Source organism: Melozone crissalis, unplaced genomic scaffold (assembly GCF_028551555.1).
Source record: "Melozone crissalis strain CALT ecotype California unplaced genomic scaffold, PUWL_Pcris_2 ptg000033l_1, whole genome shotgun sequence".
Lineage (NCBI taxonomy): Eukaryota > Metazoa > Chordata > Aves > Passeriformes > Passerellidae > Melozone > Melozone crissalis.
The window spans coordinates 7,685,392-7,705,833 of NW_026535811.1; the positions used below are offsets into that span (position 1 = coordinate 7,685,392).

The window sequence follows — 20,442 nt, forward strand, 5'->3', positions numbered from 1 at the left end:
TGCTATCTGGTAGAAGTAAACTACTAGTTGCACTTGTATTGGGATTTTGGTTTCATGTTTCCATAGCTTAAGAAAATCCTCTGTTTTTTGAGTTTTGCTATCCCCTAATTACTATAGCTCAGAGCATTTTGCTACTTTACCAAACAGGAAAGTTTTAAGCAATTGGTTTGTTCTATTGTACCATTTGGGGTTTTTTGTTGCTGTTCTTGTTTTTCCCTTGTGTTTGCCTTTTTTTTTTTTTGTTTTTATTCTTTTTTTTAAATGAGTCTGAGTTCCTCTTAAAAGTGAATATGAACATCTCCCAGAAACATATATGGTAAGAAGCAGTTGTGAGGTTTTCTAGCAATAGGCAGTTGTCGCTTGGCTGGTTAAAGGTACAGGCAGAACTTGCTGCTGGGCACTGGCAAGTTACCAGATGCACAGATGCTCCATTCCTGCCCTGTATGGAAGTTTTAACTGTACAATGTTCTGTCTCTGCTGTGTTTTGGTGAATATTGCAACAGATTTTTAATTAATGGTATTCAGAACACCTACAGCAAGGATTCCAGCTGTGCGACTTCATGGTCCCAACCTCATGCAACCTCCTGTGAACAGGAACTTGGTTCTTGCAGTTTGGTCCAAAATTCATGGAAGGCTGTGGAAAGACTCTGATTTGGGTGGGTCTTGGTTCAGGTTATTTTTCCAAGGCTTTGTGCTTTGGCCTTTTTGCAGGAACTGCAAAATAGGGAACCAACCTTTACACCACTTCCAGCTGTCTGTGAAAGAAAAGGAGCCAAACCTGGACCAAGTGCACTCAAACTGATGAGTTACCCTGAGTTAGCAAATACAGAGTTCTCTTTAGCTCTTGTGCATGTAGTGCTGGCCCTGCCTGCAGTGGTTAACTCTTGCCCCATTCACTGGGAGTTCCCACACTTTGGATTTTGCACAGTGCAGATGGGCACAGCCCCCTGTGCCCTGCAGGTCTGGGGTATTTGTGTACATTGGTGTCATACAGCAGGAGCTGAGATTTTGAGTAAATGCCAGTGTTACCAGTGTTTTCAATCTGACATGTCTGTGTGATGCTAGCTGTGACTTCTGGTATTAATATGGGAACTTGGTGCATAGCTTAATTTTTTTTTTCATTTTTGAACATTTGGAGTAGAATGGGGTTTGAGAGAGTTTAGATCCACTGAAGAAGGCCATTGTAGGATCCACTGTAGGACCAGGGACTCTACTTAAGTGCAGCACTTTCTTATCTTAATGGCAAAAAAAAAAAGGAAGAGGTAATGAGGCTTCCAACTTCCAGCAGGGTTGGGATCTTCGTTGCTACGGGCAACTCTAGTTGTAGGCTCTGGTGTCCAAATGTAGTAAGCTCCAGTTTTCTGTGTTTGTCCCTTATTAGTCCCATGGAAGGCTCTCATCTAATTTTAAAACCTTTTCCTAACTCTGGTCTGTTTGAATGCAGTGATTCATGGTAGGGGTTTTTTTTTTCTCCCTACTATGGGCTTGATTCTCTCCTTGAGTCTTGCTGCTTCTGTAGTAGAGGTCTGATTTAGAATCAGAGAATGGGCCTGGGTTGGAAGGGACGTTAAAGATCATCTTGAAGATCATCTTGATCTCCTCCCATGGTTCCACTTTCCCAGGTTGCTCCAAGCCCCATCCAACCTGGCCTTGGACACTTCAGGGATGGGGCAGCCACAGCTTTTCTGGGCAGCTTGTGCCAGGGCCTGACCACCCTCACAGGGGAGAGTTTCTGTATAATATCTCATCTAACCCTGCCTTCTGGGTTAGATGGGAAGCCATTCCCTCTTGTCCTGTCAGTCCTGGCCTGTGTAAATTGTCTTTCTCTGTTTAAGCTGTGCTGAACTGAATTATTTTATTGACTGTGTATATGTGAGTATAAAAATATTTTATTACAGCAACTTTTGGAGGCAAAATTTGAACTACAGACCAGATCCTGCCTAATGAGGTTCTCCTGTCATGGTTGGCATTGGAAACAGACTTTCAAATAGTGATTAAAAAACTGGTGCTTCCCAGCAGTTTGATACTTGTACTGATGGTCAAAACTGTCCTTCTGGTGGTACTCATGGAATGATGTTTTGATTGCTGTACTGGGAGGCAGAGGCAGTGTAAATAATGAGTGTCAGTGTAAATAATTTTGCTGCTTCTAGGACAGAGAGTAACCTGAGGAAACATATCTAAGTCAGAAAAATTAGTAGGTCAGTGGGCTGCCCTGTGGGCTTCCCTGGTCTCATTGCTGGTATAGCTTTTAGACAGTGTGTAGAGCTAGTTTGTTTTTTTCCTGCTCCTGCAATTTGGAGGCTTTCTAGTATAGCCTGCCAAGATGTTGCTGATTTATGCCACATGCATAGTGGTTTTATAATGCGGACTGATATCCATTTGGAGCACAAAGGAAATAGGAGTTTACTGATGTCTATTTAATTAGAATGGTTTCTGGTTACTTTGGTTGAGGCTTGAAATGAATGGTAATGCCTATATTTCTGTGGATCTCTAAATACAGTGTTCTGTAAGTCCTTTCCTTCCTTCCTTGCTCTTTATTGTCCCCTACCCAACCCCAGCAAATAATGTCAGCAAGATTCATATTGAGGCAGGTTTCTGTTCTACACAAATATATATGTGAATCAAACCTTGCAGAAACATCCCTAGATTTAAAATGGTCACAATGTTTTTTGCAGCAGGGCCATTAGGATCTCAAGATAAAGGTGGGAATAATGGGGCAAACAAACCTTCTAATTGCAGAGAGCTTCCTAAAGACAGAGCATCATAAATTTAATGCAGGGAGAAGAAGCTTAGTTTTTTTTCACATGTGCTGAGAGCAAATATCCCTTCTAAAGAGTCTCCCACAGAGGCCCCAAGGGGGCTATATTTTTTCCTCCAGGGAGGGTGAAGATGGAAGAGGGATGGAAAGAAGCTAGAGGAAGATCTGGGCAGAGGGAGCAATGGGAGGCTTCTGTTGCCTGTAGGGATAAAAATCTGAGTGGTTGTAATTATGTAGGAGTTACACATGTCATTCTCTCAGCTGTTTGATTATCATTGCCATGGCACAACTTCCATGCTGTCCAGTTACAGGAGCATTGTTTTGGTGGAAAAGAGGGAGTTGTCTAACCATGGCTTTCCAGACACAGTCTTCTCTACAAGACTTTCATTCCCAATTCTTTCTATTTCCCTTTCTTGCTAGCAGCTTTGGGCTTGGAGAGAAATGTGTCCCTCCCTTTTTGTTGAGTAGTTTAGGGAATATTGCCAAGTTACATGGTGTGTAGAGACATCAAGAAATTTTGTGAGACACATCAAGTTCTTGCCTTTTCTTCCATCCTCTGGGCATATACCATGTGTGGTACAAAAGTGCCCATAACATGGCAATGAGAACAGGTAAGCTGCCTTTACAGGTATTAAAATTAATTATAGTGCCCCAAAAAGGTTGATGCTAAAACTGTTTCTGTAAATTAATGTAGATATGCAAGTAAAATACTAAGTGTAAGTTTGGTAGTAATTCTGTATTCCAAAAGGACTGTGGTCCATTTATTAGCCAGGTACAGAATATAAATGGTACAAGTAAGTGGGGAGAAGTCTGATACTCTGCACAGATTTACAGAAAAAGATCATTCAGCTCTTTGAGGGCAAATATACGCACTTCAGTAGAAATTTTGGGTTAAATGGAACAACATACACAGTATGCTATCAAAAGTAATTGAAGAAATTTGTTCATAATCTTGGTTAGTACTTTACATGTTAATAATTTTTTCTTCTTTTTTTTTTTCAGACCTGTGCAAAGTATCATGTAGGAGGAGTGTGTCTCACAGTCAGACACCACTAATAGTGCATAGTGGGTGGCCAGTCCTCCTTATTTTTCTTGGTTTCCTGGTATGGTTTAAGCCTGGTTTGAAACTCCCCAGTACATCAGACTTGCTGATTTCTCTGCTGCAGGACCTTTAAAGAGACATTGCATTAGATTTAGGCTCAGCTTTTGGGCTGATTCAAGAACAAGATTTTACATCTTAATGCCTGCAGAAAGCTCATAAAGGTAGTTCCCAGGTCTGCAAGCACTTAGAAATATTTCACTTCACATAGGAGAGTAATCTCAGGCATGTGCTTTTGCTACTTGTGGGGATGTAACAGGAGTCCTATTTCATATGCCTTTAGATTTTAATAGATAATTTGTTAAAGAAATGAGCACATTTGTGTTTACTTTCTAAAACTGAAATGATGCAATTAAAATAACAGGAGATAGAGGAAATTGTTGTAGTCCTGCATTTCATAAGCCTTGCTAGTGCTTATGAATCAGAGTAGATTTGAACCTGATCTTAAGAGGTCTGTCAAACTGACTCTTAGTAAATGCACAAGTTTTTTTTTAATCTCCCATTATGAGACCTCATTGGAAGTTAATTTTCATCAGAGGCTAATTTGATGTGTGGTCTGATGGTTTCTTCCAGCTCCTTTTAATTTATTTGTAACTCCATGGTTTTAATAGTGTGGCAAGAATTTTACTTCCTTTAAATCAAATTCTTATTTTAAGTCAGAACAAAGTGTTGATCTTTTCCCTAGACATTTATCTTCCAAGAATACAAGGGTTGTCCAATCAATGCACATAATGTTCTATTCAAATTAGAGTTTGCACTTTTAAAGGGAAAGAAAAAAAAATAAGAGTGTGACTTTGTTTCCAAGGTAGAGGAGATGGAGGCGAGGGTGAGCAGAAATTTACTAAACACAACATTCTTGGTGTTCCACAGATGGTAAAAACGGGCTACAAGTCTGCACTGCAGCAAGTGCAGTAACACCAAGGTGGAAGTACAAAAGGTAGCTAGACAATAATTTTATTTACAGCAGTAAAATACTAAGTACTATTTTAATAACATTAAATGACAGAGCCCATATATGTATTGTACATTCAATTTCAGTAGTCTAGACAGACTGTTTTCCAAGGAAAATACATTTTCATCAGTATTTGTGGTATGATTCATGGTGGTGAAGAGGCAAATAACTCTTTATGACTGGAAGTTGCTTTAACTTGCAGCCACAAGGAAACAAGTCAATGACCGGATGATGGTGGTGGAAACTGATGTTTTATAGTAATAGAGATCTGCACCTTATGCTGAGTTGGAAGTTTTATTTTTCTGGGGCAGGCAGTCTATCACAGAGCATTCTGCCATTATGTACAAACAGCCAGGGCTGCTCAGAGCCCACAGTTCAGATTTGCAAAGCTCACAGGAGACTCTGAAAGTGTGCAGGCTCTGGGAGCCTGGGATGTGCTCCCAGGACTTCCTGGGCTTTGTGTCTGCCCCAGGGCAGAGGGGGCACTCCAGCTCTGTTTTTTCTGTGTTAGAGTATTAAGAGAGATGCAAGTTTATAAGTCTTATGTTTGCAGTCTGACAAGCAATGTTGTGCAGTCCTGTATGTGCTAAGATTGGGTCTGTTTTATATCTCTGTTTGTTTTATAAAGGCAGAGGCTTGTACTCACAACTATCACTGTGTTGTCTGGCCCAAATAAAGAGAATGGAAATCTCTTAAGGCTGTTTTAAGCCTCTCCTGTTGCTGTCAAGGTTTTCTGAAGTGATTGCTGAGCACGTTTGTGGGCTCCTGTTCTAACCATATGGAACAGAAGGAAACAAATACTGAATTTTAAAATCCTAATACTTAAAGTCTTTGTCCGCAGAACTTCAGGGATTTTAATTTTCATCTAATGCACAATCTGATTCTGCAAATAGCACTGTGTGAAATGATGTCTTTGTGTGGACTGGAGCATCTCCCTGCCAGGGCAAGGCTGAGGGAGCTGGGGCTGTGCAGGCTGGAGAGGAGCCCCAGCTGAGAGGGGCCCTCAGCCCTGGCTGTCCCTGTGTGCAGGAGGCTCAGAGCAGGGCCAGGCTCTGCTCCAGGGCCCAGCAATGGCACCAGAGCCACGGGCAGGGACTGAGCCCAGGAGGTTCCACCTGGACATGAGGCAGAACTTCTGTCCTGGGCAGGGCCCAGGCACTGAACAGATTGGCCAGAGAGGGTGTGGAGTCTCCTCACTGCAGATATTCCAGACCCCTCTGGACACAATCCTGTGCCCTGTGCTCTGGGATGGAGGTGGGACCAGCTAACACCACTGTGCTCCTTTAGACCATATCAGGTAATTGTTAAATGAGATAATGTCAATGTAATAATTAAATGAAAAGCATGCACTGGGGGCTGGCTCAGTTCTGTGATAATGAAGGACTGGAAGGAAGAAAGGGAGCTGTGATCTTGAAGGTACTGAACTGCTGGAGAGCATTTAAACTGTCTTCATACAGGGCCATCAAGTATCAGCTGTCTCACCTTTGTCATGGGTGCCTTTAGTGACTAAATGTTCAGTTTACATGCAGACAAGCATTGAGGTACCAGAATTCATTAGGTGAAGAGTCAGTGTTTCTGCTTGTCCCTTTTGCCCTTTTGTGTAAAGAGGTTATTTTTGTAGAACCTAGAAAAGTCTTCTTAAGCCATTGCAGGCTGGTTGTGAAAGCAACATGTAATTTGTGTATTTGCTAAAGAACACCTGCTTTTAGAGGAGCTGTTGAAATCTTGGTGAGGGGAAATCTCTTCAGCTCCAGGGTTGATTTGTGTATCACAAGTTACATCTCAGTGCATGCAATTTCACGGTGGTTGACCATCAGGTTAAAAATACTCTTCTTGACCACACACAGAGTAACCTTTTTTTAAAGTAAAATTTAGCTATGCTGATAGCTACAGAATTGTTTAGGAATATTGTTTTTAGCTTTGTAAAGGTCTGTACATTTTCGGGGATAAGTGAAATTTTCTTCTCTTTTTTCCCTCTTTTTTGTTTTTCTTTTCCCCTTCCCTCTTTCAGAAAGCTCATGGCTTATTGATTAGATGGCAGAATGGAAATCTATCATAATCTGCTTCTACATTTTCTTGCTTTTGCTGTAAGGATGTGGAAGGGCCATGAAAGGAAATTGCCTCAAATTGTGCCCGGGGAAGTTCCCATTAGATATCAGGGAAAATTCCTTCATGGAATGGGTGGGCAGGCATCGGAATGGACTGCCCAGGGAGGCTGCAGAGTTACCATCATGGAAGTATTCACAAAAGATGTGGATGTGGTACCTGAGAACATGCTTTAGTGGTAAACAAGATGATGCTGGGTTGACAGTTGTACTTCATGAACTTACAGGTCTTTCCCAAGCTTAATAATTCTAGTTCTGTGATTTTATGGTGAAGAAATTCCTAAAGAGGAGAAAAGCAGTATTTTTATTGTACAGATACCCAAGCATACTTCAATCTTATGTTGCAGCAGTCAAGTCCAGTAGAGGTAAAACAGAAAGGAAAACCATGGAAACTGAATGCTAAGAAAAGAGTTCAAAATGCAATACTTTCATTTTATGGCAGTATTTGCTTTTGTTAACACACGCACACACCTTGCTGTGAGTTAACTTCTCCAGTTGGATTTTTGGGGAATTTCTTATTTAAAGCATAAATACCATAGTATAGATTTTCAATGCTTCTATCAAAATTGACTCTCTCTTGGTAGCTTGGTACTAGGTTAGTACATTTCCCATGGAGTTATATTTGGAGAGAAGCACTGCATAAGACATTTATGTACCAAGACCACCACCTGTGGAGTTCTGGGGGAGAGGTGTTGGTTCTTTAAACACAACCAAACAGATATTGCTGTGATGAGCTGCTCTAGATGTGGTATGATGGCTTTTCATGCTGTTTGTGCCTCTTCATCTGTGGCTGCTGGACATGGTGTGTGACCTGGACCCTGTGCTTTGCTCAGCTGCCTTGAGTGCTTATTTCTGTTTGTGCAATCACATCTTCCAAATTGCTGAGATTCTTCATATGAGAGTGTTTGTATGGCAAAATGTTGCATTATCAAAGCATCCTCTTTCTCTTCTTAGTTGGGAATAGATGTGATAGGTTTTGTCTTACAGAATATCCACTTGCCCATATACTGGTTCGTGTCCTCTAATTAGAAGAAAAATCCTAACTCTTACTGGTTAAGAACAAGCACTTAGTGATGAAACTGGTTTTTTCCATGGGTGCATCACAGAATTGTTACTTTTTCCTGTCTCTTCTTTCCTTGTTCATGATATCCTTGTTGGACAAAGGCAGTGTTGGTTGGTTTCACAAATATTGAAATTCATAGCTATTTATTACTCTACTGTAAATGTGTTCATGGCATTTCCTATTTGGTACAGTAAGAATGGTAACTTTACAAGATCTTGAGCATTTTTCCTTCATCTGTATAACTTTTTGGACAGACTAATCTCTAACAACCAAGGTATAGTAGCTGAAAAAGATCAAGCAAATTTCAGGGAAAGATTGGAATATAGTCAACCAACCTTATGTTCCTTTCGGAGACCTTTCTTATTGCTGTATAGGTAAGGAATTCACCAAGGGAAATAATACCCTGTTCCTAGGATTTACTGCCTAGTTTTGTTTTTTTTCTAGCAAAGAAATATTTCCATAAAATGTCTGCTGGCATGTCCATGCTTGCTGTCCTTCAGAAACTCCTTAGTCAGCAGGATGGGAACCAGATGGGTGGGAGAAGCGGAAGCACAGTGATGAGCAGAAAATAATAAACCAGTGCAGATGTGCAGGGGGAGAGAACAGGGATCTTAATAACTTCAGGAGAATATAGTTCAAGATGTATCATGGGGAATACATACATCTTTTGGGCTTAAAAATAAATAAATAAATATATATATGTGTGTGTGTGTGTGTATATATATATATATATATGGCCAAAAAAAAGTAACTTTTTTCTAAGCCCAAGTGACCACTTCTCAGACTTGCTTTCTTCCTGTTCTCAAGAGGACATATGCCCAGACCTGTTTAGGAAATCTGGCTGCCAGCTGGCACAGAGGCACAGCACCTTTCCAAGAGACCTAATTTTAGATGTGCATAACCTGGCAATAATAGCCACCTCCATATGTATGAAGCTGTTGTTTGTACTGTCTGTTAAACTGAATTTGAAAATGTAATTTCAAGTTTCTTTGCCAACTTATTAATAAGGGCCAGGCTATTGAGAGCTGCTGATAGGGACAAAATAAATATTTTAATTTCATGAAGTCTTTGGGTTCATGACTTTACACCTTTTGGTGGCTGCTCTAGGATATTAACTTGTGGGGTGAAATTTCATCTTCTTGTATTTTAAATCTATATTGTGAGGAGGCTAAAATAAATCCTTTGGAGTAAGAACAGAAATCAGCCATATTAAATTCAGTGTCAAAAATGGAGGCAGAGCTATTTGGAGAGCTGGCTTTCATTTTTCTAGGATAGAAATTCTGGGATAGAAGGTATTGAGCACATTGTAATTGTCTATAATGATTTTTCCAGCTAACCAGAATATAATGTGAGAAGCAAGAACCTGTCAGTTAGTTCTTGTAATCACCAGTAGTTAATGTGTAATAATCAGACAAGTCTTGGGTGTAATTCTAAAATACTTTGTAAAATTATTTGTATTAGAAGAGAAAATGTAAATATTTATGTACGGTACCTGTGAAATACTGCACCTAAAGCTTCCTGGAGATGGATTCTGCAGTGTGTATCTGGAATATTGAAGTATGTAATTTTTATGAAATTTATTAGTGTTTCTTTGAATTCTTGTTAATATATTTTCTGGATTTCTTTCAGCTCTTCGTTGTAGTCTTCAGTTTCTTGGAAACATTGCAGCAGGAAATGGAGATTGCCAGAATAGCATTTGGAAGTGTGCTTTCCCAGATCTCTTCTTGTAAGCATGGATGTGGATTTTTTTCTAATGTCATTTCTGTGGTTGTGTTCAAACCTTTTGTACATGATAGTTGTGCCTTTGCTAGCACCATGAAACTCTGAAAAATAATTTTGGTGAGAATGGGCTGGTTGAGACCATATCCTGTAGATGGTTTTTGTTAGTCAACCACAGGAGTCAGAACCTTTAAAAACCTGCTTGTTCTAAACTATCAGTAAATAGATGTAATTTAACAGAAACTGGAAGAAAACTATTTTGAATGACGAGCTTCAAACATAAGCTTTATTTCAGACATGTTCTCAAGTAGTTACACTCATTTCCAGCAACACAGCATTTTCTTTTCTCATGTTGCTGCTGTGCAGATCTGTCAGTATTGGTGGATCAGATGTAATCTATAAAAGTTCCTTAATCTTCATCTCTTTCAATCCTTCCATCCCCTCCTAATCTCACCAGAATATCTTCCTGGGGATTTGATGACATATGTGTAAGGAAGTATTACATAAACTATTTTGTGCAGACACATGACTGCATTGTTGATGTGTTCTGCCAGATTTTTTTGTAGTAAGCTGGTAACAAAGGCACTTTGATTCAATTTGTTAATCATTCTCTGTGGGTTTTTGGAGCCCAGTTGTAAAAAGGGTAGGAAGACCTTACAGTAAGAAAAGCAGTTCCAATTTAGCATTAGTTTTGTAAACTTCCTGTAAAGTTTGACCTTCAGCAGTGAGTTGGATATTTTTCCTTGCAGGTGAAGGAAAATCCTTCTTTATCTTTCTTAGGCAATGGCAAACTTGTAGTTCTCTAAAAGACAGCAAAGGGCAACTCAGCAAGCTCAGTGCCCCTCGCCTGTTTTTCCAGAGTCCATTTCACCTTGCCCTTAACTCCTTATTTTCTCTTGAAGGACATGTCTGACCTACAGTGATGAGAAAATTGTCTCCTATTGCTGCATGGTTCTGTTCACCTGCCTGAATTCAGAGCGAGTGAGGGAGCTGCTGGATCCTGGAAACTTGCCTGTGGCTCTGCATGTCCTGAGAGTCTACAAAGAGCAGTTGGATTCTGAGTGGTCGTATGTATCCTTAAGTTTTCTTTTTAATTTTCTTCAATTTTCATTTCCTCGCTTCTTAATTTGGTGTTTTTCTGGTGTAAATCACTGTGTTAAAATGTCTAAACTTGTGACACTGCAAAGTAGTAAATGAAGATCTAATTAGAAATTAGCAGTTTCTAACAGAGATAACTTCCATGGTAGTTTCATGACTCTTTTGATTGTTGCTAAATTAAGACTTCATATTTTGTTGAGGACATAGGAATTTTCAAATCATGGTCTAGTTTTCTTTTATTAATGAAGTGGGGTTTAGAATGCAAACTAATTTATACTTGTGGAGATTTTTAAAATTTAGCACAGAATAGTCTCACAGACAGGTGAAAGTATGCTAGGAAGACTTGTGTCTCTATTGCTTGGGAGTGCTACATAAAGCCTGAGGGTTTCCTTTTTTTCTTTTTTAACATAGCTGTTTTCTACTGCAACATGCAGTCATTTTTACACCAAAACAGGGAAGACTTTTTTTTGTGAATCTTCATTTCGTACTTTAGTTTGAAAAGTATGAAATCTTGTTTCATCAGTGGTTTTATCCCTCTGAACTTTTGTGTTTTTTACTAATGGCCATTCTTCTAAATATTGTTGTCAATTGTGCCTTTGGTAAGTGTGCTGCCCTACATAGCAAGGATGCACACACATTCAGCTAATTGTTACACCATGTATAACAAAGGGGAAAATAATTTTATGTTTTTGTAGAATTCTCTTTAAGGTCGTGTTTAAATTCAGAATTTAATTAGCAAGAATTGTTGGTGTTTTAGAAGCAATCTGGAAAGTCTCAACAGAGACTTAAGATGATTGAATGAAAAGTAAATATCGTTTTATAGTTTACTTTTGTACTGAAAAAAATGACCCAAAATTTGTGGCTGGGCTTTTTTAATGGCAAGGGCAGTTGGCTTATGAAATAAGTAGCTTTCAAAAAGCAAAATGTAAGTTTAGTGTCAGACAATGAAACTTCTGTTTCATAAGTGACAAACCAAGTCCTTAGTTTTGTCATCTGTCAATTACACACATGTAAAGTGTTGCTTTTCACATAATTATGCAGATTATCCTTAATTTTTGAAATTTGTTTTGACTGAGATACCAAAGACAAAGTGGCAAATTTGTTTTGAAGGTAAATGCAGAATAAATGCAGCATCAAAATAAATGCTGAGGGATGCATCTCCCTGATCTCTCTAGTGTGAAGAAGATTCAGTTGACGTTATGATGAAAATATTTACACTGCTGTGGATGTTTGATGTGGGAGGGGAATAGTCACTTTTCAGGGTAGTGTTGAAATGAAAAAGGGGCAAACTCTAACACTGAAAATTTGCAGCTGTACTTCAGCTCTCACTGAAGTACATCGACATCCCAGTAGGATTGCTGAAAGGAATTTACATGGCTGTGGCATTTGCAGAGTCTGAATGTCCTGTTGGAAAGGTTTGGGTCTCTTGTGCCACGGCTGGCAAAAGTGCACAGTTACAAGTTACCATTCTATGGTATTATATGACCGGACTGAAATACAGATTATTCTTGGTGGTTATGCCCAATGCTTACTCACAAGTAACTGAAATGAAAACGTTCTTACCTAAAGTTAAAAATACCACATAATTCCTGCCTACCTTCTTGTCTCTGAGCTGGAGCATCTGGTTTCATGTTACAACAAATATGAAGTGACAGCCACATGGAGTATTTATTCTTTCTGTTGGCTGAGCTTTCTTGCTGTCAATTGCTGCTTTTAGGTGTTGGAACTCTGTATTTGAATAACTAGGTAAGTTTTGGACATAGGCAGAGCTTCTATTATTCATAGACTAGAATAATAATTCTATTATTCTACTTCATTATTTTATTACCTTTTATTGTACACTGAAATTTATGAAATTGATGTTCCTCTGAGACAGTACCCAATGCATTCCACAAGTAAACAAACATGATGCTCAAGCTATTTTTGCAGTTGCTGCCATGAATTCTTAAGACAGAGAGAGGATATCCAGGATAAATATTTGGATTTAAGGCCATGGGCTGAAATGTAGTTTATTCCATGGAGTGCTCACTACTCCACTCAGCCAGCACACTTGGGTTCTCTATTCCTCACCCATCCCAGGAATGCAAGCACACCTTTCAGGTCTTTATTTTGATGAACTTACAGTTCTTTCTCTGTTAATAATCCTGTATTTGTGTTTAGAGTCCAGTTTCCCACCTTCAAGTTGGAAAAGTCCTTAGGAAAAATTCAGGAGAAACCTCCTTCCAAGTGTGATGCCTTTTGCCTCTTCCACAGCAACTTTATATCCAAGGAAACCTGAGATTGTGCTGAGCAGTTTCTCAGAGTTTTTTTTTTAGAGGCAGCAGTTGGTAGCAGAACTTTTGGTGTTCTTCTGCTGTCTGCCATAAATCCCTCTCCAGTCAGAGAGAGCAGAGGAGGGGTCTATAGAGGTTGAATGTAGCTTTCTGGAATTTTCCTGTCACTTTTGCCTATTTCTCGAGTCACAAGACGTTTGGTAGAAGGGTAAGATTTTGGGTCAGGAAAGAGGGAATATCTGAGGTGTTGGCTCTGCTTCCTGGGAGGGGTCGGTCAGGGGAAATAAAATCTCAGTTCAGCGACTTCTGATTCCAATCAGTGATGGAAAGCCAAGTCATTCACTTCCTAAGCAGTTTCTGAAGCAGAGAAGAGCTGTTTTGCAGATCAGCATAGTGGAATTTCTAGACTAAGCACTGATGCAGTTTTAAAGTCTTTGTGCATTGACAACATAACAAAAAGTTGCCTTAGAACTTGAAAGAATGAGAGGTAACAGTGCTGTGATGCACATCTAATTGTGTTTTTTGAGTGATACACATTCTGTTAAGTATTTTTGTGGCGTTCTCTGGGCTAAGAAATAGTTAATAAAGGAGAAAGTCAGTTTTCTAAGGAATGCCCTGGTCAAATTTTGTGTTCAGTTCTTCTGTGATCGTGTTTCTCTGGAACAGATAGTCTGAAGGCTCATTTCATTAAGCTTGTGGTTACTTGTCAGCCTCAGAAATGCTTCTATCTCTGAAATCTGTGAAGCTGGAGAATGTAATACACACATTTAATAAATATTCTAATGATTAAAGAACTGATGCATCCTTCCCTTTCTCTTTTAGAAGCTGGATCTTCTCAACAGCTACAGGATTATTTACATATTGCTGTCTTTGCCATTTTTAATGTTAGATGCTGAATGGCATATTAAAATAATGTTAATTAACATCTATTAGACAGTGTATTTTTACATTGTCACTAAACTTCTCTTCAGTAGAGCTCCTGAGCTTGTGTCAGGCTAGCAGTCCTGTAATCTTGAGTGCTAGGAGCTCATCTGAGATTGCTGCTGCTGGTCTGACTCTCAAAAGCAATGGTCTGAGGAAGCAGATGGTATTTAAATTCTGAGATGGTGTAGAAGTTCTGAGGCTCTTAAAAATATTTGTCTGACTGGCTCGTACCTCTTTGTAGCTGGGCTTGTGGACAGTGCCCAGAGCTTGCTGCTTTGGAAGGTTGCAAGGTGTATGATGTTACAGAATGCATTTCAAAGAGTAAGTCTTTGCAAAGACACTAACTCAGCAGAAACAAGTTTGCTTCCTTTCTTGGATCTGATTTCTGGCATAGCCTAATTAACTGATGCTATCTCCTCCATCGTTCTTTGCTGTGCAGTTGTCTTCTAGAAAACATGCTGTTCTTCACAAAGTGAGCTGCTGTCTCCTAAAATCTTAATAATTTTTCTGCATCTTTTGGGTCTGCTTCTTCCACCCCTCTCTTCCATCTTATATTTCTATCCAAAGAGATGAGCATGGTTTTCAAGTCCTTATGTGTCAGTAATTTATTTTCTGTGTATCTTCCTTCTTTCCAGAGTATCTCTGATGATACACAAATTTAATTCTGAGCTGTTGATATAATGAGTTGAATGTAAAGAATTGTAGGATGGTTTGAGAGGCCTTAAAGTTCATCCAGTTCCAGCTCCCTGCTGATAAGGACAAGTAGAACTGAACAGCATTTTACTCACTTGATAAGGATAGCAGAACACAAAAACATTTTACTCTTATCAAATAAGAGCCAGTGTAGCCTTGGAGAAGCAGACAAAACAGAATTCATGCAAAATGCAAGCAGGATGCCAGCTCAGCTCTGCAAGGCTGACAAAGTGGAAGTTAATACAAAACAATGATATTGCACTTACTCAAAAGTGGGGGTCAAGGAGCCACCACCTAAAAAGGACACTGGATGTTGAAGACAGATCCCAAAGAACCAGATAAGGACTTCCAATAAGGGATGTGACTGTGTCAAATAAAGTCAAGGAAGTGGAAATAGCTCATGGATATGTAATCAGTGTCTGATAAAAGTTGTGTTCATCTAATGCTGGGGGGGCACTCAGTTGAAAGAAAGATCCCCTTAAGTCCCCAGTGCTGCCATAAAGAATTCCTGCTTTCTGATACTCAAACTGTGTTAGAAAGTTCCTATCAGGCCAATTTTGGTATCAGTGCCAGGGGCAGGGACACTTTCCACTATCCCAGGCTGCTCCAAGCTCTGTCCAGCCTGGCCTTGGGCACTTCTAGGGATCCAGGGGCAGCCACAGCTGCTCTGGGCACCCTGTGCCAGGGCCTCACCACCATCACAGGAGGAGTTTCTTCTCTATATCTGATCTAAACCTACTGTCTGTTAGTTTATATCCATTCCCCCTTGTCTTATCATTACAGCTCCTGATGAAAAGTCCCTCTCCAGCTTCCCTGTAACCCTCTCAGATACTGGAAGGTTCTGTGAGGTCTCCACACAACCTTCTCTTGTCCAGACTGAACAACCCCAATTTTGTCATCCTGTATCCATAAGGGAAGTGCTTCAGTCCCTTAATGAACTTTGTGACCTCCTCTGGACTTGCTCCAACAGTTTAAAGTGTTAACATTTAAATATCTTAAACACCTAAGCTGAATTTTGTTCTGGTGCTGCTTGCTTTCAACAGCCACTTCCTACCAAAGGATGCTGTCAGGAAATTGGACATATCCATCCTTTAGGAAAGAAAGCTGGAATATAACTGACTATAACTGTTTGATAACTGATAAGAGCCCTCTGTTACAAACTCCCATGCAGTTTCAAAGAAATGCTCTGTCTTATTTTTTTTTCAGTAATAGCTTTTCCTAAACAGTGAGCCTTTGGCTCTGGAATATTGTGGATCCTTACAAAAGTTGTTTCTCTGTTTTCCACATACATCCACATTCACTCCCTCTTGGGTTTGTGTTAATCAATAGCAAAGTATGTCACACAGTGTAGAAAGTATTTAGAAAAGAAACCAACAGAGAATGTCACATGAGATCTATTTTAGAATGTGAACCTGGAAAGGTATGTGTCTTTTAAAAATAATTAAGAAAAAGTAGTCAAAAAAAATACATTGTAATTTATCCTAACCAAGATCAATGTGTGTTCTAAAAGCTGTTTATTTTAGAAATACCTTGGTGGCTCCATTAGAGATGAGAGTATAGCTTGTGTCATCCGTTTTTCCAAGTGTGTGCATGGGGCAGTTCAGCCAGTATGGATAGGAAAAACAGGTTGTATTTTTGATTCCTGAAGAGCAAAGTACAAAAATCCTCCATTTTAAAAGAAGAGGCATAATGTGCTTTTTTGGCTTTCAGAAAAATGATATTAGGAGTGTGGTCAGCTGTTTGGCATTGAGGTAAGTTTTGCTGAACATCCACTTTCTCTTTTTGAAACCACAGCTCAATGATTACTGTAAAGATTAGGATGTGGGGCTACCCCTCCCCGGTTTTTTGCCTTTGGGTTTTTTGTCCTGGCTTATGGAAATATGTGTGGACAGAAACTGGTACTCCTGTGGCAAGGAGTCTCAACTATGGGCAAGATTTAAAGGCAAGGATAGAACTCTTCAGTGCTGCTCTTTTTGCTTAATTGGGGTGTGGGGGTGTGTATGTGTGGGGGGTGAAGTAACTTTATTTTTTCATTGGGCTGGCAACTCAGTTTCTTCTGTCAAACAGTTTAGGATGTCCTCTACCCTCTTCTTCTGTTCTCCAGAAAATAATTATTTTTTAATTCCAGTAAAGTTGAAGTTATGTTGCAGGTTCCAAGTTCAGCTGTGGTTTTAAATAGTACTGACACTTGGAAAAGTTTCCTTAATTTTAGAGATCTGAGTAACTTCTACTTTCTGTTTGCAGTAGCAGTGAATTGGCACAGATTTTCTAAATCTTTCAAAGCTCAACCTCATACATTTAATTATCTTGTCACCTCTTTCTTCTTGTGTATATTGTGGAGAGAGGGGAGCAGGAAGTGCTATTAGCCATTGCTAATCATCTTCCATTTATTTCTTGGTAGCTCTTCAGAAAAAAATTATTTCAATTTTACATATAAATTAGATTTAATCTCTGTTTAGTGCCTTTCAGTGGGAGTATCTTCTGAATCAGAGAAATACTGCACATAATTTGAATTTAGTCCTGTAGACCTCAGAGTTTACTTGGTGGGGGCTGTCATGGCCAGTAGGGAGGATGCTTTTATTGGGAGAATGCCTTTGGAAGATGGAAGGGTGTTCACTGTTGTGCTTGGTTCAGCACAGTAGAGGGGTATTGTGATATTTGATGTTTGATAGGACCAAGCCTTCCTTATGAAAATGTGTTTCTTTATTCTCCTTCTGAGTGAGAGCTGCTGGTGTAGGAATGGGGTGAATTACCTCTTTTCTAGGGATTTTATGACAGCCCACGTCCCATTTGTTATTTAATAGCTTCATACTCGTAATTGTTTATTTAAATGGTTTTGGTAGTGTTATTCTATTCTTGTGCAAGGATGAAATGTGCTTCTTATAAAATGTGTTCCGATTCCAAATAATTCCTCATGAGGCATTGCTTTTTTAGCATCTAAAAAGGCTGGTGATGAGAGTTTGAAGGTTGGCTGAAAATAGCTGAACTTTCTTCTTTGCTCTTCTTCAAAATGTGGATGATTTATTACATTTGTTTGTTAAATTAGAGTAAAAAGATAGCTATTTAGTTCTTACTAAATATTTTGGCTAGAGTGGCATTATTGTAGGGTGATGAAAAATGCTTTTGGCTTTGAGATTGAAAAAGGAGTTTGCTGATCAAATAGAGAATTGCCATGTCTTGTTCTTTGTACTTGGAAAACATGTGGAGTTGTCTTCCTCTTTTCCTGAGACTGAGGAAATTGTTCCCTAAATTTGCTAATGGGATAAAATCAACTTAATATGGAGCATGACATTTGATGATAAAGTTGATTGCTTACACCCAGCTTTGATTGGAGCAAGCTTAGTGGCCATCTGGAATACACTGAGTGCAAATGTAGCTCATACCACTTTGTCTTGGCTGCTTTGGAACTGCAGTTTGGTACAATGCAGCCCTTGTGCTGCTATAAAGTCTTTGAACATCTCCTCCTGTATTTATCTACTATGGAAGCACTTGATTTTTTTAGGATTTTAGCCAAACAGTTTTTAAAGAGTCAAGAAGATTGGCATATTTAACACTATTCATTTCTTACTGTGTTACGCTTGCATAACAGCTTTAATTTTCATGATTTCCTTCAGTAAATTACAGTGGTCTTCAGTTTATTCCAGTGGTTCTGCTGTTGGCCCCCAAAGAGAGTTTAAATCTCCTACCAAAGCCTTTTGTGTGCATTTGAAATGCCATGTTCAGTCAGTAACCCAAAACTGAATATCTTTTTATATTTGAGAATTGTGGATGATCTTACTTTTCCTCTTCTTTTCTCGTGCCACAAATGAAAAACAGGAGTGCTGAGAGGACTAAAGATAGTGCATTGAATTTGCTGCATCCTTGCTTTGCTACCTCCAAAATTGCAAGGCATGGTGAAGGAGTTGGAAGTGCTTTACTCCATTATTAGTTCTTCTGTTATCTCTTGGTGATGATGCTCATGCTCTGTTCTTCATGATACTGTAGTGCAGAAAGTGGATAAGGTAAAAGGGACACTTTAATAGAGAAGCAGATATTTCATAAATCACACACTGGTTTGGGTTGGAATGGATCTTAAAGCTCCTCTCCTTCCTTAAATCATCTCTCCTGCCATGGGCAGGGACACCTTCTACTATCCCAGGTTGCTCCAAGCCCTGTCCAGCCTGGCCTTGGGCACTTCCAGGGATGGAGCAGCCACAGCTTTTTGTTTTCTCAGGTTTTGCATCACATCATGAAACCAGAAGGTAAGAATCAGAAATTTTAGTCTTAAAATATTCCAAGCTCCTCAAGCAGTAGAGGTCTAGTCCACAGAATGTGCAGAATGCAAAACTAATTTGGAGGAAATGCAGCAGCACTGACCAGGGAACAGGTGAACTGTGGGCATTCCACTTTGCAGTAGTGATTGATCAGGAACATAAACCTAGTAGCAGCAGATCTTTTTCTGTGGTAATTATTGATCAGTTTTTAATTATAAGACGAGTAGGCAAGAAGGTTTCCTCAACGTAATCTTAAATGTGAAAATTAAGCTTTAAATTAAATAGCCCCAATTGCAAAATACAAAAATTGGGCTTCAGGCTATCTCCTCAAATGCACTCTTCACTGCTTTGTCAGCTGAAATTTGTACATTTTTAGGCCAAGTTCTGTGTTCTGCACAGCACTGATCTGTGCTATTTTCTTCTGCAGCCCCACACAGAAGTTTGTGGTTCTGCTTAAATCCATGGAGAATGAAGTTGGTTGTGACAATTCTGAAGGTTTAACTGTGGATGGCTGTGAGATGTTAGTTCAGGAGCTGTGGAAGAGTTGCCCTTGAGTGCCCTGCTGATGGCTGAACTTGGGTGTTACAGCTGAGTCTGCGCAGCTCAGTTGGATGCATTCATGCTGCTGATTTTGAGTCTTCCTGTTTTTTGAAATTTTGTTTTGAAAAACTCTCGGATCAATGCTACACTCCTCAGCATGCCATTTTTAAGTTGATGATTCCTTACACCTCTGCATGTTTTTTTTTATGAATGAATGTGCGAATATCACTAAAAAGAAGTGCAGTAGAAAATATTTTTTTCTTCCTCCCCCTCATAAAGATGTCAAGTTTTCAGTAACTGAATCAGATGCTGGCTAAGTCCACAGTTAGGATTAGAAACATAAAGGCTATTAATCTCTTGGACCTCTTATTCTCCTACTTGCCCACTTGGCATTGAGTACATGTCCAAAAAATACTTTGTTGCAGCTGGAAGGCTTTGTTGTGATCATTTTATTAGCTGTATAATAGATTATGTCTATGCAAAATAAAGGCTGTCAGCAAAGGGAAAACTAGGGAGGAGGTGGAGGGAGTATTAAAGTAGCTTGATTTTAATATTATTTTAGCTCTTCTTTCTCTGTAACTTCATCAGCTCAGAGGATGCTCTGAGACTTAACTTGTAATTGTTGTAGCCGAGACAAGCTACTGTAAAAATGCATCATCAAGTTTGAGTGTACCTGTGCACCATAAATATCACTGCTAGTGCTCCTGGGGGTGTGATTTGAAGAGCTAAATACTTTTACCTACTTAGTTTTTTTCCCATAATTGGGATTATGAGTCTGGGTTGAAATTAAATGAGTGTCACCTGCTGTGGACTGCTGTGGATGGTGCTTGGGAGAGCAAACAGTGAAAATACTGGCATTAGCACAAGGCCAAGCCTGAGCATATTTTCCAGCATATTTACCCATGACAGAGAAAGTATTAAGAAGAAAGAATGAGCCATTGCCAGTTTTGGGTAGATTGTTTTTT

General features: G+C 39.4%; 1 protein-coding gene across 1 annotated transcript in view; it reads left to right on the plus strand.

Moving 5' to 3' along the window:
- The window catches only part of ATXN10 (ataxin 10), a 75,430-nt gene that overhangs the window by 12,598 nt on the left and 42,390 nt on the right, over window positions 1-20,442 (plus strand). The window contains exons 4-5 of the mRNA XM_054281983.1: window positions 9,607-9,703; window positions 10,599-10,763. Of these exons, the coding sequence (XP_054137958.1) occupies window positions 9,607-9,703; window positions 10,599-10,763 (262 nt within the window). The remainder of the gene's footprint in view (window positions 1-9,606; window positions 9,704-10,598; window positions 10,764-20,442) is intronic.